Below are 25,948 nucleotides of genomic sequence, written 5' to 3'. Positions count from 1 at the left end.
AGCTTGCTGCCACAGGGCACCCTGGGAAACCACTTCCAAAACGGGAACCACAGGGGTGTCCTCCGCGAAGCAGAGATCGCCGTGGAAACGGTCTTGCCAAGCTCAGGAACTGAACGAGGGGCGTCGAGGCCAAGTTCTTGACACAGCTGACCCCCTGCCCACCCCAAGACCCCAGCAAAGAAAAGGGAACAGAAGGGGGAGGTGTTCCTCCCGCCCCCCACCAGTCCCACCTGCCTCTCGGCGTGAGGACTCTGCCTGCTGTCAGTTCAGCCACCGTCCCTGTCATGGAGTCTCGCAGAGCGCCCTACTGTCACGCTGGTCCTCCTCAGCTCTGTCTCCCTTAGACATGAGCCACCTGTCACCAGGAGGTGTGGAGCTCGGCACTGCCCTGGCCAGGGTGCAACCGAGTCCCCCAGTACACGTCCCAGAGGAGGGGGAGGCCTGGAGCGAGGAAGAGCTGAGGGTGTGAGGAGGAAGGACACCAGGGGCAGTGACCTCGGGAAGCTTCTGGGTGATGCAGCTGTTCTCCCCGAGGCCCTTCTCCAGGAGCAGCCTGGACCTGGCCTCAGGGAAGCAGCCTGTGGGCAGAGCCAACTGCAGGGGTGCCCCACGGCCCTCGGAGGTTGCCAGGCATCCTTGCTGTGTGACAAGCTCATCCTCGGGTCCTGAGAGGAACGATCAAAACACTGATGTCTTCCTTTAAACGCAGGGCCTGGCCTCTTGAGGACACTTAGCTGCCTCTGAGACTTGTCTCAAGTGTGCACGGCTGCTGTTCCAAAACGCCGGCACACGTTAGCGGGCTGTGTGCGCCCCCAAACTCCCTTAGCAACCACAGCCTGCCGCCTAGCTCTGATCCCTTCGGCTCTGATCCACGGTGCCTCTGTGGACAGACAGGGCAGACAGTTATCCCAGGAGAGCCATTGGGCCCTTGTGCAGCAGCATCAGCGTCCACGATCCGAGCGGGGGTGGGGCTCTGCCGGGCTCAGAGGGTGCTGAGCCCAGCTCAGTGACACCCAGCCTGGCTGTTCCCAAGCCCCTGTGGTCACCTAGAGTGCAGCTGAGTCCAGGAAAGTGTTAGAGGCCAGAGACCTCAGAACAGAGAATGGGGCACACCCGGCCCCGCCTGGAGGACGCCTGGAGCGGGAGGCGCAGGCCTAGGGCAAAGGAGGCCCGAGCCCCCAGAGGCCCGGCAGGCAGAGCCCCGGCCCTGGTGAAGTCAGGGTTGTGCTTGAAGCAGATGGACCCTGCCTGGTGCGCAAGCTCCAGACAGCCTTTCTGTTCGTGAGCTCCAAAGGCAATCTGCCCCTCCTCTCACTTCAGGACACCCCTGGGGACAAGCAGGAGCGTTTCGACACCCCCAGGTCCATGCCAGGGCCAGGCCTGGCTGGGGGACAGCCCATGCCCCTCCAGCGTTTTGCCCAGACACCATGAACCAGCCCACGGGCCTTCCTGTGCCTAGGTCAGGCACAGATGACCGTGGCTGCCTTCTGAGATGGGCGGGTGGGCAGCACAGAGTCCAGGTGACCCTAGCCCCTTGAACTCTGCCACATGTCAGGCTGGGAGTCAGGTGGGGTGGGCCTAGGAAGGGCCAGGGTCAGGCACCACCTGGACAGGAAGGGACAGGATAGAACAGCCCCCACTGGTGACCTGTCACACGGTCACATGCGGACAGAGGCAGAGAAAGCTCTCGGCACTTCCTGACTGCAAAGCTGGCCAAGACCAGAAACGCTAAATCCTGCAGTCCGCTGTGTCCCCTAACCCCCAGTAAGCCTTCCCTGCCTCCCTCAGTGAGCCTTCCCTGCCTCCCTCAGTGAGCCTCCTCTGCCCCCCAGTGAGCCTCCCCTGCCCCCCCAGTGAGCCTCCCCTGCCCCCCAGTGAGCCTCCCCTGCCCCTCAGTGAGCCTCTCCTGCCCCCCAGTGAGCCTCCCCTGCCCCCCAGTGAGCCTTCCCTGCCCCCCCAGTGAGCCTCCCCTGCCCCCCCAGTGAGCCTCCCCTGCCCCCCAGTGAGCCTCCCCTGCCCCTCAGTGAGCCTCTCCTGCCCCCCAGTGAGCCTCCCCTGCCTCTCAGTGAGCTTCCCCTGCCTCCCTCAGTGAGCCTCCCCTGCCCCTCTGTGAGCCTCCCCTGCCCCTCAGTGAGCCTCCTCTGCCCCCCAGTGAGCCTCAGATTTTTTCCCAGAATTCTAATACTGATTCTCTGGACAGAGGGCGTGGACAGCTGCCCACCTGGCAGCTGAGTGGCACCAGGCCTCACCCTCTGCATAGCTGGCACAGAGCCGAGCACCCACCCCATCCCACGCCAGGGAGACCGCAGATGTTCCAGGACTGTGGGGCTCTTGGGGAAGGGGAGCGGCCACCCTCTGGAGCCCAGAAGAGACTGAGCTTCTCGTCGAGAGTGGACACCTCCCTGCACCCTGCGTGGGCCAAGAGGCTCAGTGGTGGATGCCGCACACTCGGCCACTGCTTGGGGGCTTTGCTTGATCTTTCATGGCAAAGCGAGATGGTGAGAGGGAAGGCCGCCAAGGCACAGGGCAGCTGCCTTGCGACCACATTCCCCGCCCTGCGCGCCGTCACCTCACCCCTCCAGGAGACCAGGGCGAAGGCTGCCAGCTGCACATCGGCGCCAGCCAGCTGACACGGCTTTACAGAGGGAGCCGACCTGGGAAGACATGCGACTGCCAGAGGACATGTGTGCCGCCAAGCTGGCGTGCCAGCGGGGCCTCCCGCTGCCCGGGCGGAGCACGGCTCATGGCCTGCTGCACGCAGGGGCTCCCGGGGGCCACAGCCCGCTCGGCAGGCAGCCTCCACTCTCCCTCCCAACCGAGAGGCCGATGCTGCAGACCTGATGGACAGAGCTGAGTCAGAGGGTCACAGGTCACCACCCACACTGAGCGCGTCCTCTGTGCCAGGTGCAGACAAACGTGGCGTTGCCAGCCAAAGAGAAATGGGGGGAAGATGCCAAAATCTTCCTTCCCTCAGCGAGTCTTGTGAACTGACAGATAAGACTGTACATGTTACGACGATCGTGGCTGCTGGTGCAGGTCCCCCCGCCGTCATCTCACGCGGGCTGCGTTGTGGCAAGACTGCAGCAGTATCCAGCGCTCTCAAGGACTCTGCCACCAGGCTGCGTCCCACCCCATGAACACACTGCTCCTGTCCAGCTGGAATTCTGCTGTCCCCAGCCCCCGGTGACCACTGTTCACCCTTGACTTCTGTGAGTTCAGGCTCAAAATGCGGATGCCCTTCAACTAACTGGTCAAGGGCAACCAACTAGAGCTTGGCAACGGGCAGTTTCCAAAGCCACAGAGACACTGGCGTGGCGGTCTTATTGGGATAAGGCCTGGTTTCTATCCCCAGTTCAAGGTCACCAGCAGGCAGGCTTTGGCCACGTTACTGAGCATCTCTGAGCCTCAATTTGCTCACCTGTAAACGGATGGCAGACCTACCTCTGGGGTGCTTTGCCAATTACCATGAAACACGTGTACTTAGCAATGCTACCCATCGGTTCTGGACACTTACGTTTCCCAGGAGTTCTGAGTGACAGCGAGGTGTGTTTCCAGAACGCATCACCCAGAGCAAAGGGGAGAACAGAGGGGCAGGAGAGGCGGGCGTGCACCTCGACATGCCTGCCCGGCTTTAGACTCAACGTCAGGACAAAGCAGATGTTCTACGTCATCAGACTCCAAAAGCAACCGTTGACCATGACACCCAGAATAAAGCACAGGGCCTCGGTGTGCCTGCAGGGCTGGCACAGACAGGAGCGACAGCAAAGGACCTGCGGACACGGTGCGGGATGGCCCGGCCCTAAGGGATCTACTCAGTCAAGGGAGCAGGTGGTGGAGGTCTGAGCGCCCTCAGCGCACGGTGCTGGCGCAAGGCTGAGCCGGGACCCAGGTGTGGAGAAAGCCAGGGAGCCACCCTGCCCTGGAGGGCCGAGACCAGGAGGTCAGTGGGACTGTCCTGCAGGGCAGCAGCAACGCCAGGGCACCACCTGGTCTCACTGGTCCCCACGTTCTCATGCGGGGAGGCGGCCTGACAAGAGGAGACGCAGCCACAGAGTAATGCCATTATCAGGAGGGGAGTCGTCCCTGCGAGAGGGTGGTGTCGGAGAAGGGCCTGAACCCTCTCTCGCCTTCCTGCTGGCTCCCACCCTCAGGTGACGCACGGCGTCCCAGCCAGGTGCCAGGGCCTGCTCTTGAACCTCCCACCTCCAGGCTGAGACAGATAAATCCCAGCTCCTCAAGGATCACCTGGTCTCCGGGATTCTGCTATGGCAGCAGAAAACGGACCAAGACACTCAACCAGTACGTTAGCTTTGAGATCGTCCCCTGCGCTCGTGTGTGGCCCGAGTCCGGCTCTCCGTAAAAGGATCCAGGCTCCACAGGAAATGTGGCTGAATCCGTGTCTGAGAAAAAAGACAAACAAAAGGACAAAAAAGGGACCTGCAGAGCAGCAGGAAACATCTTATCATAGCTGAACACAAGGACGTCGTCGTGACCATGCGGCCATGTCAGAAGGACACGGGAAATGGTCCTTTGTGAGACCCTGGTGCTAACAGGAGGACAGGCTGCAGTAGCCCCAGGCAGGTAAATGCTCCCGCCAAGGAGAGAGCTATGGATACCTCGTGGCAAGCATCAGAGAGCCCCTGGCCCACCCGAGCAGAGGTGCCAGGGCCCAAGAGGGGACAGCGGCCCTCGGCAGACTGGCATCCCACAGCCGCTCCTGCTCTGGGACCCCAATGCCTTCCAGACTCAGAGAGGACTGAGCACTGGTCCTTGGGCCAGCCCACACCAGGTGCAGAGACACATGAGCCATCGTAGCCACCGGTGGGGCTCCAGAGGCAAGGACCGCAGGCCTACAGCCACGCCTGGGCAGGAAACGGAAGGAGGTGCCCAGTCACTCCTCCTTCCAGGACTCTGGAACTCGGAAACTAAGAGGGGTCCAGGCAAAATCCTGGCCCGTGGACCAGAGTTCAGGATGTGCCAGGGAGAGGTGCTGGTAAGTCTCCCAGGCTCCTGGTGAGGACAGAAGGACCGGATCCTGCAGAGAAGGACAGGGTAGAGTGAGTTCCCCGAACTACAGCCCAGCTCCGGTCAGTCTTGAACGAGATCAAGGGGAAGAGCCCCGGCTTCACTCCCCAGCAGCAGGAAGAAGGAACACAGCATTACCTGGAATCATGGATCCTTTATACATGCAATGCCCGACATTTGATGAGCGAGTACTAGTCACCCCAGGGACAGCGCCATGTGTTGAAAAACAGAGAAAAACCAGCCAATAGAAACAGGCCGAGGATGATCCAGAAATGACAGTGAGCAGCAGAGAGGGCGCTAGGGAGCCGCTGAACATTTGGGACTTCACCAGAGCAGGAGATGACCCCAGCTCGAGCTGAGACCAGGCTCTACCACCACGGAGTTAAAAGGTGGGTTGAGATCAGACTCTATGTGGAAGGTGGATAAGGAGGACAGAAGAGCTCACAAAGACTCTGAAAGGCTCTGACGGGCGTGGCTGGAACCCTAGGGGCAGGGAAGATGGAAAACAGAAGCCACGTGACATTGAGCCTCAACTGACCAAACACAAACCCACAGGCTCGAGAAGTTCCCTGAAGCTCAGCAAGAGAAGTACAGGCTCTCCTGCTGCCTCTGGGCTCATGGATGCTGCAAACCAAGGGCGAGGAGGGTTTCCACAGAGAGGCAGCAGGGACCATTGTCTACAATCTGTCCACAGGGTACAGGGTCCCTGGACACTGGAGAGGTGAGACACCAAGGAAATAGAATCTCTACTGCAGGAGGGCAAGGCCAGATAAGGACCTTCAGGAGCAAAATCAAAGCAGACTCCACCCAGCAGGACTGGAAAAGGACCTCCTACAGCAGAGGAAAAATGAGCACGTGTAAGAGGTGAGAATCCCAGAAGAGACCAAGGGAAATGATGCAGAGCAGGCCAGCACGGGGTGGGAGTCTCCAACTGTCACCAAAGCCCCGGGACACTGGGGCACAGGCTGGTGCGGGGACATGAAAATAAACAAAATCCAGAACCAAAACTTCCTCTGTTTAAATAAAACAAAAAAAGCTAAAAGAAAATAGGTAAGTCTGGGGGAGTCCTCGTATCTGTAACCTCAGATTAAGTTCGCTACCTATTATTATTTTATGTATTGTATTATTATACACCTACGACAAAGAGACCCACCCAGACCCCAACAGGCGATTTCCTGCCAGGAAGTCACAGTGGACGGCGGGAAGCACCGCCTGGGGGCAGGAGGCTGGCACGGCAGGGCTGCGTGCCTGGTGGGAGCCAGGGTGCCACCAGGTCCCAGGGAGGGCGCGGGAGGCAGCAGCACGGGAAGGCCTGCTATGACCCAGACCAGCCAGTGGAGGCCGCTCATTTCCTCCGGTGAGGTCCTGTCAGCCGCTGCCCTGCCACCTCTCTGAACGTCCGGAGGACACAGCGGGAGGCAGGGCGCCAACCACACAGCCACCAGCATCCCCGCGGAGACAGGCATGCCAGGCCAGGGCACCATCTGAAGCGCTTGCTTTGCAAAAGTGCTGGATTCGGTATCCCTGGCGCCTCACCACCAGCCCCTGGCGATGTTACCGGGCTCCCCTAGGGTCCTGTCTGGTTGGTCAGACCCTCGGCACTGAGGTCAGGCCCAGAGCAGGCCTCTTTCCAGACAGGAGCTGAGTCAGGGGCAGGGGGACCGGCAGGCCAGGCATCCCTCAGGCATACTCCCCGGACACAGGCTGGGCCTGTGTGAGGCCAGGGGACCGGGGGCCAGAGCAGCACGTGTCGGCCAGGTGCCGACCCCTTGGAGGCCGGTCCAGGTTCACTCTTTCCTGTTGACCGGCGCGGTTTGCTTTAGAGACAAGAAGGAAGGGCTGCGCCCGCGGCCCCAGCTGGCGGCACAGGAGAGGCTGAAGGCGGCTTCTCTTCTGACCTGCTTTCTGTGCCATCAGGGGCTTCAGCGGGCAGCGACCGCGGACAGCCACCAGGCAGGCGTGGAGTCAGCTGGGATTCTAGAGGACCGCGGGCAGACCTCTCACCTGGGACGCTCCTGGGGGCTTGGCCGGCTCTTTCCTTCCGTGTTGTTTTTCCTTTGGGGTCTGAGCCCTCACGAGCCGTTGCCTCGCGGGAGGCTGCACACATGTGGGACCCACGACAGTGCTGGAGGTCGCTCATGCCTCCTGAAGCCGTGCTCTGAGGCCAGGCAGTCTTTTTTCTTTCTTTCTTTCTTTTTTCTTTGGTACCAGGGTTTGAACCCAGGGGTGCTTAACCACTGAACCACATCCCAGCCTTTTATTTTTTATTTTGAGACAAGGTCTCGTAGAGTTGCTTAGGACCTTCTAAGTTGCTGAGGTTGGCTCAAACTTTTGATCCTCCTGCCTCAGCCTCCCAAGTTGCTGGGATGACAGGCCACTGTGCCAGGCTAGGCAGTCTTCTATGGCTCTGTTCTCTGCATGTCACTGATTCCTGGTTCTCCACTGAACCTTCCCCCCTCCCACCGCCTTTCCCCAGGAGGGCAGATGCTCTGCAAATGGGAGTCCACACCCTTCCTCCTACAGATTGTCATGGAAGCTTTCCTCCACCCGCTGGCAGGAAAATGGACAAGGCCAGCTCTTACTGTGTTAGGGTTTGATGTGAGGTGGCCCCAAAAGCTCACGTGTGAGACATGCAGGAAGGTTCAGAGGAGGAATGATTGGGTTGAGAGTCTTAACCCATCCGTGATTTAATCCCCCGACAGGATTAACTGAGTGGTAGCTGACGTGGTGTGTGCGGCTGGAGGAGGTGGGAATCGGGGTGTGGCTGTGGGTGTTTATCGTTCCTGGTGAGTGGAGCCTGCTTCCCATGGCGAGAGCTGCTTCCCTCCGCCACGCTCTTCTGCCATGATGTTCAGCCTCACCTCGCGCCAGACCAGTGGAGCCGGCCTTTGATGGACTAAGAGGTCTGACGCCGCGGACCCCGGGGAAGCTTTTCTCCTCCACAGTCGCACTGCTCGGACCTTTCAGTCACAGCAGCAGAACAGCGGACTAAGACAACTGCCACAGGGCAAGAGAGGAGGGCGTTACCCCGCGTGCAGCAGCCCCCGCTGTCCGGAGAGCCCAGCAGCAGCTGCTGCGTGGCTGAGAACACACTGGTTACGCAGATGCCCGTTCCACCCGCGAATTATGGAATGAATACTTCAATGATACCTGCTACGGTGGACCTGAGGGCACAAAAACACGCGTCTTCGTTAAAACTAGCATCTTTATTACAAAGATCAGCCGCCGAGGCGAAGGAAGCCCTTTCAGCGCGTGCAGAGGAGAAGCCTGGTAGCTACCACGTAAGGACCGAGCACCTTCTCAGGATGTCCCTTTCTTCTCTCCTCGCAGCCCCTGCCCACTCCACGGAGCTGCAACCAACAAAGCAGGAGCCCTTCTGCATGGAGCCTGTGCTAAAAGCCAGAGGCCTAAGCCCAGCAGGAAAACCCTGTGACCCCGGAACTCTGTGCCTGCGCCGCATACAACTGGCCAGGCAGGGTCCCAGGCTGAGCTGGCAGGAGGCAGGTGAGGCCTCGGGAGGTTCTGTGAACACGCCTGGGGGCACTGGGCTCCCCCGGCCTGCCTGGCAATGTGCACCGAGCTCTGTCTGATCACCAGGCAGACGATCCTCCGTCTGCAGTAGCTCTGGTCTGAAACGCGACTGCAAACACAGAATGGGTGCTGAGGTGCTGCTCCTGGGGGCATGCGGGGAAGTCGGGTTCCCCCAGGACTCTAGGGCACCACTTCCATGAGCCGAGGGAGACACAGCCCAGCACCGTGCCCTTCCGTTTAAAGACGCCTTCCGTGGGGCACTGTGCTGACCCTTAACGCTGAGCTCGCGCCGCTCTATAACCCACGCCTACGCGGGCTTGCCAACATGCATCTTTTCTGGCAGTGCTGAGGATGGACCCAGGGCCTGTGCATGCTGGGCTACCCCCCCCCAGCCCCACACGCACACATTTTCACCCCAAGGTCCGGCCCAGTCTTCCTGCTGGGTCACCGGGAGCCCTTCGGCTCCACACTGGGGCTGTGCCGGCCAGCAAGGTCATGGACAGGAGGCCCAAGGATTCGCAGCAATGGCACTGTGTGGACTATGGAGGGACCTGTGTTTAGGTGCCACAGCTCAAGCAGTGGTGGAGGAAGGCAGGGCTGCTCTGTCCACCCGAGCTGGATCCAGGGGTCGGACAATGTGAGTTGCCCAGTGCTCTGCACCTACCTGCCAGGGACCTGGACTTTAGTGAGGAGTCAAGTTCAAGGTGCAGAATCTAGAGATGAGGGTGACCCACCAGGCTCCTCACTGAGCCTCCCCGCCTGGTCCTTTCAGCCAAGGGGCAGGCAGCCCTGGTTCTCACCCTCAGCCACACGGTGCCCCTCTGGTCCTGCTCGGTCCCCTCCACCTGCTAACAATAGGAAGAGAAGCCGGGGAGGAGGGTCTGCCACACTCAGCAGGGAGAGCTGAGCCCAGGCAGGTCTGGATGCCTTGACACACTACCTTCCATGCTTACAAAACAAGGTTCCAGGACGAGACGCCATCTCAGAGGAACACAGGAGACAAAGCTTCTTTTTATCTGTTGACAGACAATTCTTTTACATGGTGTTAAAATAAACAGGAATCCCTGGATGTTGACTGAGCTCCATTGAAAGAGTCACCCAGAACAGGTTTCACAATAAAGCACTCCCGTCAGGCCGCCCTCTTGCTCTGCACCCAGGGTCATTCACTGCCCCAGATGGCAAGCTGGCTCCAGAGCCTGGGGAATCTGGGTCCAGAACCCAGGGTCTGCAGAGGACAGTGGTCACAGTCAGCACTGGGCAGAGAACCCGAGACTCAGGCCACTGCGGGAAGTAACCAGCAGCCCTTCTCTGAAGGGCTCAGCAGAAGACAGCAAGACCCGAGGACTGGAGACTGCCAGGGAGGCCTGGCCAGTCCACCTTCCAGGCTGGGGATGGAGAACTTTAGTGTCCGCTCACCTGGGCCCTGGGGTGTCCTTGGGTGTGCTGGGTGGGCCTGTTTCTCTTGTGGATTCCCACCACCCCAGCCCTCGGGGGTCTGAGGAGAGCCGGGCAGGGCACGGGGAGCTGCCCCAAGCTGCGGTTCTCTCTGCTGCCCTTGGACTGCACACTGGGGCTGCTCGGCTTCCGTAATGGCGGAGCTCCCTGGGAGGCCATCCCCACTGTCCCTCCTCCTGTCTCTCAGTCCTGCACTGTGGAGGTGAAGGCCTCTGAGGAAGCTGCACTGTGCCCAGGAAGCGGCAGGCGCTCACCTGGGCGGAGAGCCTGGTGACCGTGGAGAGGGAGCCTGCAGGTCAGCAGCAAGCTCAGCTCGGCCCCCTCAGGCCCTCTGATGGCCAATTACTCTCAACCTCTGCAGCTGACTAATGTCCCTGAGACTCCAGGGAAAACCCTCGGGATGCCAGGGGGGTGGCAGACCCAGCCTCCAGCAGCCCAGAGCTGGGGAGGCGAAGGTGGCACCTGGACCTGCAGGAGGTCCCCCTCCACGGTGGCTCCGAGGCACCACCCAGGCACAGGAAGGTGCGGGGCTTACAACCCTTCCTGGCAATAAAAGTTTCCGTGACCTTCCCGTGTGGAAGAGGCCCCCAGGGCGACGGGAAGCTATTCCCAGCCCGGTCGCTCACGTGGCTCAGAATAAGCTGTTCTATTTCCTTTAAAGCGGATTCCATTGTTTTACGTCAAAGATCACATAGCTATACATCCATCTCATCGGGTGGTTTTCCTAGAGAACTCTGCTCAACACAAGACCTTCCACGCTGCAAACAGCACTGCCCGAGACTCGGGCGGACACGACACCTGTCCCCCTCCACGGAGCAGCCTGGAGCCAGCCCTCCAGGCTGTCCCGAGGCGTCTCCAGGAAAGACTTGTCTGGTTTGAAGGGAGAACAGTCATGGCCAGATGTCGGGGCAGCTGGTCAGCCAGTTGCAAAGCCGAATGCAGCAGAGAGCAGACTCCGAAGGCAGAGGGGGCACAGATGGGGGCAGCTGGGGACCACCCTAAGGTGCCGAGTGTGGTTGCCAGGGCAACTCAGCCCAGAGAGGCCCTTGGGCAGGAGTGGCTAGTCTCCCGCCTGCTCTCATCTGGACCATGGATAATGCAGCAGGGCCAGTGCGGCTCTGGGGACAGGCGTCTGCTTCAAGCTGGTCTGGTGGCAAGGTGGCTAGGAGTCAGTTCCCTCCAACAGGATCCGCAGCACAGAATGGGAGCAAGGGAGGAAGCAGATCACAGCCTGGCAAGTCCCAGTCATCAACAGAGGAGGGCAGTGCTGGCCAGTTAGGTCCAGCTGGCGACCCTGGACCTAGACGGCAGGAGGAGCAGGGTCAACCCCATAGCAAGCCATCCAGAGAAGGGAGTGGGGAAGATGGCATCCTGAATGGAATGGGGTCACACAATAGTGACCCCAACCCCAGGGGCAGCAGTGGGAGCAGAGCAAGTCCAACAACTCGGGGTGGCTGCCGATGGGGGTGAGGTAGCGGGAGGAGCGGGCGGGTCGAGAGCAGGAGAAATGCCACCTCAGGGTGGTGTGTGCAGGGCCTCCTGCCTACGTCGTCTCCGCGGAGTGATGCAGGGTCTGAGCCACGTCCCTTTCACCAGCTGTCCCATGTGGTCACCAGAAAGCAGGCTCTGCAGCACAGTACGGGGAGAGTGGTGGGCAGGGAGGACACTGGCCCTGAACATGGCTCTGTCCCTGGAGTCGCTCAGCCTCCCTGTGAGGCTGGCCTGTGCCCGGTGACTGCTGCCTGAGGACCACGGGCAGTGTCTCCTAAGCCTCTGCCGCACGGGCACACAGCGGCGCCACCTTGCTCTCCTGGCGAGGGCCACCCTCGAGTATTTTACAAGAGGAACGAAGAATGGCATCTGTTTTCAAGACGGCAGAATTCCTGGCAATTCAGAATCAGCATAACGAAGTTTTGAGGCCCTTGGAAACGGAGTCTCCTGTGCCATCCTTATCCCCAATCTCCTGAAGCTACTCTGGACTTCTCGGAATCGCCATGGTCTCTAGGACGCTGGGTCTCCCCTTGGGAATGTCTTTTCAAGCTGAAACTGTGACGTTCTTGAAAGAAAAGAAAAGCATTTGCAGACATGCGACTGTGGAGCAAAGAGAGCTTCTGCAGTGGCAGGGGAATCCATCCTGAGAGCTGAGCCCAAATCCCAACGGGTCCCTCTGAGGAAACCCAGGCTGCATCTCTAACAAGAGCCACGGGCAGTAGGGCTCGGACCTGCGGCCACGTTGCATCTCAGACAGTCCTGGACCAGGAGGAACACAGGTCTTTGCTGGTCACTAATCCGCTGTCCAGCCGGGGGAGCAGACCCTCAGGGATCATCCAGACAGCAGATGGCTCCATGTCACCAAGACTGGCCAATTCCAGGAAACTGGGAGCCTGTTTTATAAAATCTGCTTGACTGCCATGAGCCAGGCCTCCGGCCACAGCTTCCCATGGGGTAAGCAGAGGGGTGCCGGAGCGTGCTCAGGGCTCTGTAAACCCTGAGCCAAGGAAGGCCAGAGGCAGCTGAGTGGGCAGCAGCCTCCCAGAGCCCGAGGGGCCCACTGCCTGGGCTTCCTCACTGCTTTGCTCTGCTGCCTGCTCTTGACACGATGGTCCTGCCATCTGTCACCGACATAAAGACGTCCAGAAACACACTCAAGCGTACTTTCAAAGCACGGCTTCACACCCATGAGGAAGGCTCCTTAGTGCTGGCGAGGACGTGCGACCTGGAGCCCTCGCGCACCGTTGGCAGGAACACCAAATGCTGCCACTGAGGGGCGCAGGCGGAAGGGCCTGGGGCCTGGCGCTCCCACTTCAGGTCTGCTCCCAGAAGGCCGAAGTAGGGACTCAGATGTGCGTCCGGCGAGGTTCACAGCAGCCTGGTGCAGACAGCTGGCAGGTGGAAGCAGCCCAAGCGGCCCTTAACGGACACGTGACTGAGCAAACTACAGTCCAGCCAACTAGGATTCAGCCTTGAAAAGGAAGGGAATTCTGACGCAGGCTACGGCAGGGATGGGCCCGGGGAACCTGCTGAATCACACAGGCCACCCAAGCTGCCGCTGCCACTCTCGGGGGGCCCTGAAACAGTCGCACAGAGGCAGGATGTAGGCGGGGAGCCAGGGTGCAGTGGGGGGGTGCTCAGGGGGGACAGCGTCAGCCTGGGAAGATGAGGACGTTCCAGAGACGGCCGGTGGTGACGGCTGGGCAGCCCTGTGAACATACCCATGGTCCCTGAACCACGCACTTAAACAGCGAGGAGGCCAGTTTTATGCTGTACGAAATTATCTCAATTGAAAAACACCTGAATTTTTCAATTATTTTGAAAAGCAGGGAGCTCGGGCAACGAGTTGTATATTTGCTGCAGTTTTTAAAAAGAAGCAATGACATCAACAGCAGCAGTTCACCCGGCACAGGAAGACCAGGCCCTCGCTCCTCACAGGGAGCCCGGATCTGCGCACGGCCCATGTGACAAGGGCCTGCATCTGCAGCCCCACCCCCTGCCGCACGCCCCAGCAGCCCGTGGTCCGGGGACCTTCGAACATGGGGGCCACCCGCCTGAGGCGCTTTCTCCAGCACTCAGGCTCAGAGGCAGAGGAAAAGCTTGGTTGTCCCTGAGGGCCACCCTCTGAGGTCCTCCCCTGGCACTCAACTGTGCTGCAACTGTAGTGACCACGCATCATTATCCAGGCCACCACCGGTCACACATGCTAACTACCTTGGGTGGACAACAGGACGGTAACAAGAAGTCCTGAGATGCTACTGACCGACTCAGGCCGTGTAACAGGGGAGTGGGCCTGGGGCCCACCACCTAGACCAAACTCACGCATTTATCTGAGTGGCCTTCTGTGGAGGCCGGAGTGCAGGGGCCTTGCCACCGAGGAACGTCCTGTCCCCAGTTTCTCCTAAGTGTGTGCTGCCTGGCGAGCGGGTGGAGGCCTGTGAGACGCAGCTGTCCTTGAGAGGTCGCCTTCCTCGGGAATGTGCCCACGGCCTCGGCTCCTCCCCTGGAGGCGGTAGGCCTGCGGGGCTGCTGGGCACCCTCTGGGCGGGCTCATCGGAGCTGCCCCAGGCCCCAGCTGGCTCTCATGCCAGTCCGCTGACTCTTGAGACAGGGAGACAGAATGTGTCCCTTTGTCCCTGGGCCAGGTGGTGACCATGGTGATTCACCCTAACACTGATGGACGACTGATCCAAAATGCCACAAGAGCTCCCAAGAAGGGCAGAGCTGTCACCGTGTGAGAGACAGGGGACCCGAGGCTCAGAGGGACGTTGCCAAGGAGACAGTGGGTCCAGCACAGCCTGTCCACCTCCCGGATGCCTGGGCTCCACTGAGACGGGGCTTCGCCCTGGACTGCCTGTCCTACCAGGGACCCAGGCAAGGCCACAGCAGGGCACCGTCGTGTGGAGGGACAAAGCCGGCCTGGACTCAGGTTCTCCGTCACATGGTGCGTGTTTCAGTCTCGTCCTTGGAGAGAAGCACTGAATCTTAATTAGTGAATAGCTGGGATCATGGCAAGAGTCGGTGCCAGGCCTGTGGGCGAGGGCTCGCAGGGCATCCAGAATCCCTCTCGGGAGGTCACTACGCAGCCTGTCCATCCTGCCAATGTCCTGTGACCTAAAATGACAACCACCTCTCTCCTGCCTGGAAAGCAGGGATCCTCTGACCCTGAGGTGCTCCCGCATTCTTTGCATTTAACCAACAAACACACCTAGTGTGTGCCAGGCCCAGGCCCTGAGCCATGGAGTTGACCAGAATTAACTGACGAATAAAAACACAAACTCTGCTGGGTACGGTGGCACAAGCCTGCCATCCCAGCGGCTCAGGAGGCTGAGGCAGGAGGATTGCGAGCTCAGAGCCAGCCTCAGCAACTTAGCGAGGCCCTAAGGAACTCAGCGAGACCCTGTGTCTAAATTAAAAAAGTGGGTGTTGGGAACATGGCTCAGTGGTTAAGTGCCCCTGGGTTCAATCCTGGTTCCAAACAAAAAGCCCAAGCTTCGCCCTGAAAGGGGCTTTCCCAGGGCTGCAAGGCCTCCCCCAGGACCACAGGGCTGGGGAAGTTTTAAAGCCCCACACACTTTGGAAAGCAGAAGTCTTAGCAGGAGTGCTTCCCTGTAATGCCAGTGGGCTCTTCCTCTGCTGCAGATCTGTGAATCCTTCCAAATGCAGCAGGGACATGTAGCCTGTCACAGACCAGGACTCAGGCCCACGGAGGACCATCCCTGGCCCCAGCAGCTGGAGCATGGCAGGAACCCCTCTGGGGGCCCAAGATCCCGACTCCCACTAATTGAGCGTAATCTGGCCGGATTAGTGTCGTGCCTCGTTGAGATTTCTCTCTTGAATAAATACCATTCCTTAAATACCAAACCTCTGGGGCTTATTCTCAACATGGTTTTTTGGGGGAGAAGACTCACAAACTACAACCAACTGGAGAGCTGTCAAATACCTTTAAAGCAACAGGCAAAAGCCCAACTCTGGGTGCCCGCCTGGGTCCTCAAAGCCACAACACTGGACTTCCTTGCACAAACAGCGATCCTTCCCTGGCCTGGCTTTCTGAGGGCCCTTTCCTCCCAAGGGCTCCTGATTGACATGACCTTTTTTGAAATGTCACTGCCGGCTGTCACTTTCTAATTGGAAGGATTAGATACACATTTCCAACCTGCCCAAACCCCAGTACTCTGCTTGGACTCTGGACGTCACCCGCTGACCCTGCACATGTGCAGCACAGTGCACAGGGTCCCTGGGTTTCTGCTCACATCTGGAGGGGAAGATTAAGCCCCCCACATGGATATGCAGGTAATCTAAAATTGAGAGACAAATGGAAGTGTCCCTCGAGGAGAAGTAGTGACAGAGAGCTCAGAGGTCTTTCAAGAGTCCCAAAGCCATGTGGCAGCAGGGACAATGTCCAAAACAAACCCCACGCCCTTCTGCTGAGCAGACCGATGTGCTTCTTGAGGACCTGCCCAGCTGGCCCTGCTCCAGCCTCTGGATGGAGCTGGTGACTGGGCCGTGGTCAGCCCCGGGGTCTCCCACACACCCTGGCCTGCTCAGGCTATGGGGAGCAGGGTGCCACCTGTGCACTGTGAACAGCACAGGCTGCCAGCACAGCCGGGGCGCCGTACACTGAGACTCGGGTGGTGCTGAGCGGTGTGACCCCGGCCTTGTGGTTAAGCTCAGTTTTGTCTGTCAGGGGGGACAACAGGCACCTTTCCTCAGTTGGTGGCCAGCATGTCCGGGTGCTTGACACACCTGGCGCTCAGTTACATCTGGCAGGCAGACTCAGGGAGAAGCTGTGGGCGCTGGTGGCCCCGCCTAGCTCGGGAGCGGCTTGCTCCTGAGGAGCACAGCTGCAGCCTGACGCTGCTCGAGGCGTCCTGCTGGGATAGAGTGGCCACGGAGCAGCACCAAGGGGGCCTCTGGGAGGCGGGTGGGCCTGGAGCGGCCACGAGCAGCACCAAGGGGGCCTCTGGGAGGCGGGTGGGCCTGGGGCGGCCACGAGCAGCACCAAGGGGGCCTCTGGGAGGCGGGTGGGCCTGGGGCGGCCACAAAGCGGCACCAAGGGGGCCTCTGGGAGGCGGGTGGGCCTGGGGCGGCCACAAAGCGGCACCAAGGGGGCCTCTGGGAGGCGGGTGGGCCTGGGGCGGCCACAAAGCGGCACCAAGGGGGCCTCTGGGAGGCGGGTGGGCCTGGGGCGGCCACAAAGCGGCACCAAGGGGGCCTCTGGGAGGCGGGTGGGCCTGGGGCGGCCACAAAGCGGCACCAAGGGGGCCTCTGGGAGGCGGGTGGGCCTGGGGCGGCCACAAAGCGGCACCAAGGGGGCCTCTGGGAGGCGGGTGGGCCTGGGGCGGCCACAAAGCGGCACCAAGGGGGCCTCTGGGAGGCGGGTGGGCCTGGGGCGGCCACAAAGCGGCACCAAGGGGGCCTCTGGGAGGCGGGTGGGCCTGGGGCGGCCACAAAGCGGCACCAAGGGGGCCTCTGGGAGGCGGGTGGGCCTGGGGCAGCCACGAGCACACGTGGATGAGCCCAGCGAGCACGGTGGCCCTGAGAGGAGGACTCGGCCTGGCCTCTGTCCTACACGCACATGGGCCCTTCTGCCACCCTGAGTCACAGCCAGGGAGGTGGAGGACTTGCCCACCTCCAGAACCAAATGGACTACTAATTATCACTCGCCCTGTCTGTGGGCAGCAGCCAAAGCGAACAGACGTGTGCCCTCGTGGGCCCCAAGGCTGTTTGAGGGAGTCTTATGTCCCCACTCTCAGGAGCCTGGGCCCCGTGGGGCTCTCTGCGGGTGTGCGTGTCTGTCTGTCTGTCTTCTCTGATGCACGCCACCCACTCACCCCACGGCCCCCATTTCACAAGTCCGCCCAGCCCCCCAACCCTCCTGCTGCCCCAGGTGGCCTCAGGCTCTGTGTCCTGAGCAAAGGCTGCAGTTTCTCACCCGACCCCGGCCAGGGCACAGAGCCGGATGTGCCCAGAACCCTCCCATCAGCTGAAGACGGGGACGGGCAGCATGTGAGGACAACTGAGGGTCAGAGCAGGAGGTGGAGAGCCGGGGGAGCAGCGTGGCGGGGTGCGTATGGGACAGGTTTGGTGCTTTGCCAACTCAGTCCTGCCCAGATGTGCTGGAACACAGGGCTCCTTCCCACGAGGCGGGCGGGTTCTTAGAACCTGCACTTGCCGCCACCTCCGGCCTCCAAGAGACAAGGCTGAGGGCCCAGAGGCCACGGAGAGCTTACAGAAATCCATCGTCCTGCCCACCCACAGCCAGCTGGTGGACAGACCTGCACTGAGGACCCCTACCGGGTCCACCCTGAGGAACACACGATGTACATGAGTTCCCTGCCTTTGGAAACCCACCGTCCACTCAGGGCGTCAAAGGACCCCGAGGCAGCCTGCACGTGGCGAGAGCTGCTCCCCACGGTGGTCCCAGGCTTCCCTGGGTGCTCGGGATGGCACCGAGCTGCAGGACCCCGAGCCACACAGCAAGGTACCCAGCCACAGGAGGAGGGGCTTGGGGTCAGCAGAGCTGGACCCAGAGACCCTGGCCCAGGACTGCAGGTGGCAGGTGGGGGAGAGAGCTTCCAAGGGGACAGCGGGCCCCGGCAGAAGCCCGCCGCTCGCTCTCTGAACCAGTGCCCCGAGGGGCTGCCGGGTTTCCTCCCCGGCCCTCGGCTTTGCTGGCAACTCTCTTTGCTGGTACTCTTCAGTTCAGAAGCTCTGGGCGCAGCCCCTGCAAGGCAGGCAGCCTGTGCTCTGGTCCCGCCCGTGCTCGGCTCTCTGCCCCACGGCTCCACGTCCCCAGGGCCTGGGATAGGCTGGTCTGGCCTCTCTGGCAGCCCACAGAAGGCCTGGCACCTCGCTCCTTCCTGGTGACAGCCAGGGAGGCGCCATCCTGCCACATCCTCTTGGGCACAGCTCCTCCCGTAAGTAGTGGCCCCAAAAGACATCACGTTCCTACCCTGGATCCTGCACTCTGTGGCCTTACTGGACAGAAAGGTCTCAGTGAAAGAGGCAGAGCTGGTGATCTCTGGATGGGGAGATCATCCGGGCCGCCAGGGGGCAGCAGGCTGAGGGCCTCGGCTGTCTAATAAGCGGGAGGGGCCAGAGACAGAAGTCCCCACGAGAGCTGCGGACAGAACACGGACACCAGAACAGCGTGGACTGGACTCATCCCCAAACAGCAACCCCATACCAGTGTCCCCACGAACACGTGTGTGATTCTGTGCTGGGACGCTGACACCGTGGCTATGATGTCACCAGGCCGCAGCATGATCTTCGGGACCACCTGGCGCAGGGCCCCAGTTGATAAAAACGTCTCTGTGCTGCCTGATGTGCGAGAGACCCCACCGGCGGAGCCTCCGCAGGGAACGTGCTGTGGAAGGGTCACGGCCGCTAGAGCTTCACCCGGGAGCGCGGCCTGAGAACCCGGGAGACAGAGCGGTCCCGCGGCCTCGGTGTGCACCCGTGAGCACCCGCCCTGCCCGTAGGCGGCCAGTGCCGACGGCCGTTATCTCTAACTTCAAGAAGCGGCCAGTTCTGGTCTTGTTTCTGGCCTTGACCATCCTCCTCTGTGACACGCGGCATGGAGGTCAAGAAGAAGCCTGGCTCTGGCGTCCTGCCGTCCTCCGCCACCCCCGCTGGCCCCTCATGAGCTGTGCCGGGGGCCGGCACCCAGCACTTCACAGTGCGCCCTCAGAGCCTGCTCCTGACCCCATTGCCATCCTTACCACCACCACCGTCACCGTCACCGTCACCATCACCACCAGCAGCAGCACCTTCGTTGGTGTTGAAGACAAAGTCACATTTTTTAAAAATGGACACAATGCCTTTATTTTTATTTATTACTCTACATGGGGCTGAGGTTGGGGCCCAGTGCCTCGCACGTGCTAGGCAAGCGCTCTATTGCTGAGCCACAACCCCAGCCCCAAACCCGCGTGTTTTAACTGCTGCTGCTCCTCCTCTTTCATCTTGACTTGGACAATCACGTCTGTCTGATGAGGGTAAGAATCCCTGCTCACAGGACACAAGCCCAGGCCCTGCTGGGGAGCTTCCGAGTCCAGGGGCAGGGTGAAGCCTGAGAACTGGCATTTCTCTCAAGTTCCTGAAGCTGCTGGTCCAGCATCTGGGTCAAGTCATAAGCAAAAGCATGGCCAGAGGGACTCTGCCACATCTCCCAAGATCCCTTCCCAAAGCCCGTGAGCGTAAACGGCAGCAGACAGCACCGAGGTTTCCCAGCTGAGCATATTCGATCCCTCTTAAACGATGCAGCGACCCATCATGTCCCCGAGGAACCCAAGGCTAAATGGTGCATTTTTCACAACCAGGAGGGAGAGAACTGTGAATGAAAAATGAAAGCCGAGGCCCTTTTCCAGGCGAAGATACAGGGAGCATACGCAGCCGCCCTGTGCCTCTGGACAGGAGGCGGGAAGACGAGGAGGAAACCAGCCCCAGAGTCTCGCAGCTGGAGTCCAGCTGGACGAACCCAGCAGTGGGTTCCGGCCCCGCTGGTTACATGAGCCACCTCTGAAGGGCACAAGGCTGGCCAGTTCATCAGGATTTCTGCATCAGTGTCACTTGGAAACATTTGGGGTACCTGATTGGTTGTCGTCAGCAAATGGAAAGGACCATGCTACCCGGAGGCATGTTAACTCCCTGCTGAGACACACACAGGAGGGGCGTCCCCATCCCAGGCTCAATGACAGGGCGGGGCCTCGCCATCCGGATGCCACGGAAGACCTGCTTCCCTGAAGTGCCATGTGTCAGTGCAAGCCACTGTGTGTGGGACTCGGAAATGCTTCTCATGCTATCCAAGTGCTCACCACGACTCAGAGGCCATGCTGTTTCTAAGCAATTGAAGCAACTTTGTGACTTCTTAAAAAAAGAGAGAGAGAAGAATCAAAGAAACACAGAATTTAATGGCAAAAAAAAAAAAAAAAAAATTCCTTAAACCAAGCCCTCCAACCCACAACTGACCCCAAAGGACAAAGGCAGACGCACGTTCACCACTGGAAAGGAACTTTTCTTGTGGAGTAAATCCACGGTACGCAGGCCCACTGGCAAAACAGCAATCACCTCTGCAAGCCACTTTGCGTTGAACACTTACAAATAGCAAGTACCAACACTGAAATCCACGGCAGGCGCCTGAAGAACACTCCTCAACAGGGTTTTTAGACATCCAGCCCATGGACGGAACTGACTCATTTCCAAGGTATCAAGTCTGTATATGTTAGTAATATCTAAGAAAAGTACTAGGAAGGTCACCCGGGGAAACCAATTCTAAGTTAGACTTCTCTTAGCTCAATAAGATACGAAAGTTCTTTCCACTTAAGCGATATCATGGTCTCTTCAGTTTCTAGCCGAGCAGATCGAACGATCTACTTCTCGTATCAAACACGTCTCTAACTCAGTGCGTTAACCGACACACAGACACACGTCGCGTCTCCTCACTCTGAACTAGCTGCCATCTGACCAGGGCACCACACTCACATGGACCCGCCCCACAGAACCGAGCCCAGTCTGCCCTGAAAAGAAGGTGTCCCGAAGCCCAGGGAGGGACCCATCTGAAGACGTCACGGACAGCCAGACACGGAAAGCCAGGGTTGTAAGGTCCCACGAGTGGGAACGTCCAGAGCAGACAGAGCCACCGAGACGGAAAGCAGCTCATGGCCACCTGGAGACTGGGGCAGGGTACTGGTGAGCGGGTACTAGTCAGCAGTGTCTCCTGGGGTGACTGGTGAAGACCAGTCAGTCGTGGTGTTTGGACAACACGGCGGAGGTATCGACGCCCCGGAATCATGGCCTCAGAACGGTTAAGATGCCAACTTTTGCATTGTGTGTATTTTGCCTAATTTTCTTAAAATCTTAGGGCTGGGGTTGTGTGCCCAGGGGTCACTCTCCCTGCACCCTGGGGTGTGCACAGTGGGGTGCCAATGGACAACGAGCCCCTCCCCGTGGCGCTAGCCATCTTTCCAAGAACTACCAGACGGCAAACTGCCATATCTTAACTGCTTCTCCAGAAGACTCCACAGGACGTGCGTGCATCATCCCTCTGTTCAGCCTAACAGAGCGTGAGCCCGTGTGGACAGGCAGGCTGAGATCACCAGCAGCGTCCACGCCAGGCGAGGGGGCTGGGTGCAGCCTCCACAGGGGAAACGCAACCCGAGCCACACCCGACGCCCTGGCATGGACCCCAAGCTGCTTCCTGCCGCCGCCGAGAGCCCTCTTTACCTGAAATGGCGTCTGGCTGTTGTAGTTTTTCAGTTCCTTGTTTCCACCCCGAAACAGGAGCACTCTCGCGCAGCTGTCCTGCAAATTGGAGAGGAGAAAGCGGCTTGAGACTCGAGCGCTCGCGCAGGAACCTCCACACCTGCAGGCAGTCAGGGAGACTCCCACTGCTGGAGGGCAGGTGACACCAGCGTCCCCGCACACTGCCTGTGGAGCCCACCGCGACCAAGCCGTCCCCCGGGAGGCGGCACCCTACCGAGGTCTTGTCAACCGAACGAGTGGAACGCCCCGGTGACATACAAAAGGAGCAAAAGGAAGGGAAAACCCAGAGATGCGTGAATGTTCTAGGTTCAGGGAAGGAGGGGGCTCCAGAACATTCCAGAACAACCGAAGGACCAAAGGGGCAGGTGGATACGACTAAGAAACACTCAAGAGCTAATAAGCAGAAAGGCCAGTCCTGTGCCAATAGTGCCGCTGACGTTCATTTGTGTTTGTTGTTTGGTGTTGGGGATTCAGATCAGGAACACTGCCACTGAGCTACGTCCCCAGTCCTTCCTATTTTGAGACAGGGTCTTGCTAAGTTTCTGAGGGTCTCGCAAAGTTGCCCAGGTTGACCTGGAACTTGCGTTCCTCCTTCCTCAGCCTCTCTGGCCTCTGGGATGACAGGAATGTCCACTGTGCACCACCTTCATTAGCATCTTAAAAGCCTAAAGTCTAGTAGGAACACAAAGGCAGCCTCTGCAGGGAGGTGCAGGGCAGGGGCGCTGACTTCCCGGGCAGGAGGGCTGGGGGACAGCAGGACGTTCTTCCAAGCGGACTCCCAGGTTTTAACGTTGGTAGAACAGCAGGCTTGTGAATTCACAAGTCATGGCTTGTGAATTTTCACGATGGAAAGAAATCTCTCCCTGTCTACTCATTTGTGTATGGGGCTATGAGAACTTCTTTATGTCTCCGTGGAAGTTTCTCCGGAAGGTCCCAGTGAGGACCGTGGGGCAAACACTACCAACGCAAAGGCAGACGGCAGAGTACCAAAGAACAGGCACTGACAGTGGACGCGGGTCACGTAACCACGGGGGCAGGTTCTGAATCACGTCCCGCAGTGACCTTGCCTTTGTCCACACACGACAGAGTCCACTTACACTAACGAAGGGGCCTAGCCCTGCGCCAGTCGACTGACCAGAACACCACCGTGGGCCACGTGGCTGGAATAATGATTCTGCCGAGTAAATGCAGCGGGCGCAGAGCATTGGGTTTCGGAGGAGCGTTGCGATGGCGGGCACTGGTGGGTGGGGAGCAGCACACGGCAGGACGGGAGCTGGCACTTCCCTCCACCCGCCGAGGGCCTCACCGGGCGCGTCAGGGGTTCCGCGTTCACACGGCCCAGGGAGGTGACAGAAGGAGCACCAGACTCGCCACTGAAAACGCTCCCTCCATGAAGGGACACGTGAAGTAGCCAGCCAGGCTGCCCCCAGGGAGCCACAGGAAATAGCCGGTCAGAGGACCCCAGCCCCAGACCAGGAGGGAAGCTGCACTGGGGACCAGCAGGGGCCCAGGTGTGGGTCAGTGCACAGGCCCTAGGACCTGGCAGGACAGCAGAGGTGACAGAGCCCCAGACCCAGAGTAGAAAGCAGACCAGTGATGGCCTGGCGCTGGGAGGGCCAGAGGGCCAGAGGGCTGCTGGCGGTACGGGTTTGTCTGCAGGGCAGGCGTCCTGGACACCGGGGCCACAGATGGAGAGCCCCAGAGCTCACTGAAGCGTGTGCCTCGCCTGCTGGACTGAGTGGCGTATGACTTACATCGAACAAAGAACCCGACAGAGCGGCCCCCTCAGACCCAGGCAGGCCAAGCGAGGAGGACACCCTTGGCCTGCCCCACCCAGGACCCCCACGGAGGAGGAGCCTGTGAGGGGAGCCCGAGGCAGGGCGGCCTGGAGATGGGAACAGGAGGCGTGGGCACCAGGGGTGGCCACCAGCCACACAGAAGAGGAACTGGCCTGTCCTCCAGGGCCAGTGTCCTGTGCGCCCAGCTGCACCCAGGCTGCATCAAGTCCTGATGAGGCCACGCTGGGCAGAGGGGCTCCATCCAGGAACCACCTTACTGGGCAGGAGGAAGGAGCCTGGACTGGGAAGTAGACTGTGCCCAGCCTCTGGAAGGGTAGATGGAGGACAGAAGGAACCCACCACCCACCGTCCGCCAAAGCACCTCTGCAACGCAGCTCCAGTGAGAAGAAAAGCCACAGAGGTGGCCCTGTCCCCAGGGGAAGTGGCCCTCAGTGTGGACATCTGGCCATGTGCAGACATCCTACCCCATAGGACCGCTCCTGCACTCAGCAGGCCGAGGCTGAGGAGGCTGGGAGGCCCGCGATGCCCAAATCAGCCCTGCAGCTCAGAACCGCCCAGCCCAGAGGCCAGGAAGAGCGCAGACCTGCCACGATGCCTCCAAAACTTACTGAGGGGTCTTGCCCAGCACCTGCTTCCAGGGTCTTGGAAGGACACCCTCAAACCAGCCTCAGGCCACAGCTGGGCAGGCCTCACGTGGACCGTGGGTCCAGGCTGGGCCACTTGGGTCTCTTCCCAGAATACGTCTGGATCTCTGGGACCACCTAGCCAGCAGGTTTGGGAAGATGCCCACCTGCTGTCTGGGACAGGGCTCAGGGGCCGGGAGGGCAGAGGTGGTGCTCTAGATGGCTTACCAAGGTGGGCGGCGGGCCACGCATGTGAGCGTGTCCTCTCCCACCCAGCCATGGACCGAGCAGGCCCTTGCCAGGGGGCATCGGCAGGGCGGGGCCACTGCTGATCGAGCTGGGGATGGGTGGAAGATCCTGGCTGGCCGCCTACTCCAGAAGGTGCCAAAGGGCACAGACAGGCTGCCCGCAGCCCGCAGGGCAGGATCTGCATCACAGGCGTGTGCGGCATGGATGCCAAGCGTCACCAGGACGTGTAGCTGGGAGGGGTCGGCTGTGGCCAGGTGTGTGGCCTGGCCCCCAGCAAGAGGATGGGAGCCTCACGGACCAGGTGGGGGAGACGCGAGTGGGAACCTGCGGCCAACGTGCAGAAATCCCAGGCCGGCGTGCGAGAGGACAGGCTGGGGCAGCGAGGGCCGGGGCACAGGTATCCGCATAAGCAGAAGTCTGAAGGAAGAGGAGGGGACAGGTCAGAACACCAGAACGGTGTCCGCCCCGTGGCCAGGCTGACAGCCCTTGGGGCTCCCGCCTGCAGCACTGGGGCGTCCTCAGTGGAGCATCCCCCAGAGGGCGGCCGGCGGCCCAGCTCAGAACTGTTCCGGGCAGCGATCCTTGAGGGCAGCCTGTCTGGCAGCCACGGTCAAGGGCCAAGACACAAGCCGCCAGGACACTGGTCAGGCACAGCGTGTAAACAGGACACCGATGTCCCCAGGGTGGGGCTAGAACCCGGTCCCGTCCAGCCCTCCGCCTGAAGGGGGTGCCCAGAGCAAGGGCCTGGGTAGCACGCAGCACCCCTCACAGGCCATGAGGCGCCAGCACGTCTGCCTGGCCTGTGCCCCAGAGGCCTGGTTGGCCCCAGTCACGCTTCAGGAAGGAGCCCCCAGAGGCCGGGAGGGCACGGAGGCCTCACCATGTCCTAACTGAGCTCCCCCAGAGGCCGGAGGGCACGGAGGCCTCACCATGTCCTAACTGAGCTCCCTTTGAAAAGCCTGGTCTCCTGCCTGTACGAAGGAAATGGCAGCCGAGGTATCCCCAAGACTCGGGGACTCTCCAGGGGCCCGTGCACACCTTCCACTCATCAGACCCACAGAGACTGCCCCACGGATGCGCTGGCAGAGCTGGCAAGGGCCCTAAACCATCAGAAAGGGCACAGAGGTCCAAACAGGAAACACCTGCTCCTACCTCAGCCTGCACCAACCCTGAAAGCCTGCTCCGAGAGGCAGGTGTGTGTGCGCATGTGTGTATGCATGCGTGTGTGTGTATGTGTGTGCACATGTGCGTGTGCGTTTGTGTGCGTGCGTGCGTGCACGCGCGCACGCTCGCATCTTCTAGGCAAACTGGTCTGGCCTAGTAACCCTTGATATTTAGACCTCCCTCTAATCTTTCATTATCCAGGACAGGAAAGCAAATACCAGGCTTCTCCTCCCCTCCCCGAACTCTGGGAAACCAGCGTGAGGCCGAGGGAGGCCACAGATTAGAAACAATTTGCTGCTCACAATCAAAGCCCTAATTAGGTTGATTGCATAAGGAAGAGAGAATATT

The 25,948-nt window shown here is 60.2% G+C and overlaps 1 protein-coding gene across 1 annotated transcript in view; it reads right to left on the bottom strand.

Annotated features, from left to right (window-relative positions):
- SHANK2 (SH3 and multiple ankyrin repeat domains 2) overlaps positions 1 to 25,948 on the bottom strand; it is a 347,313-nt gene that overhangs the window by 272,862 nt on the left and 48,503 nt on the right. Inside the window, 1 exon segment of the mRNA XM_079104911.1 lies at positions 21,727 to 21,804. Within this exon segment, the coding sequence (XP_078961037.1) occupies positions 21,727 to 21,804 (78 nt within the window).

This window comes from Sciurus vulgaris (genome assembly GCF_902686455.1).
Source record: "Sciurus vulgaris genome assembly, chromosome: 11".
Lineage (NCBI taxonomy): Eukaryota > Metazoa > Chordata > Mammalia > Rodentia > Sciuridae > Sciurus > Sciurus vulgaris.
This window is presented reverse-complemented; position numbering and strand designations above follow the sequence as displayed.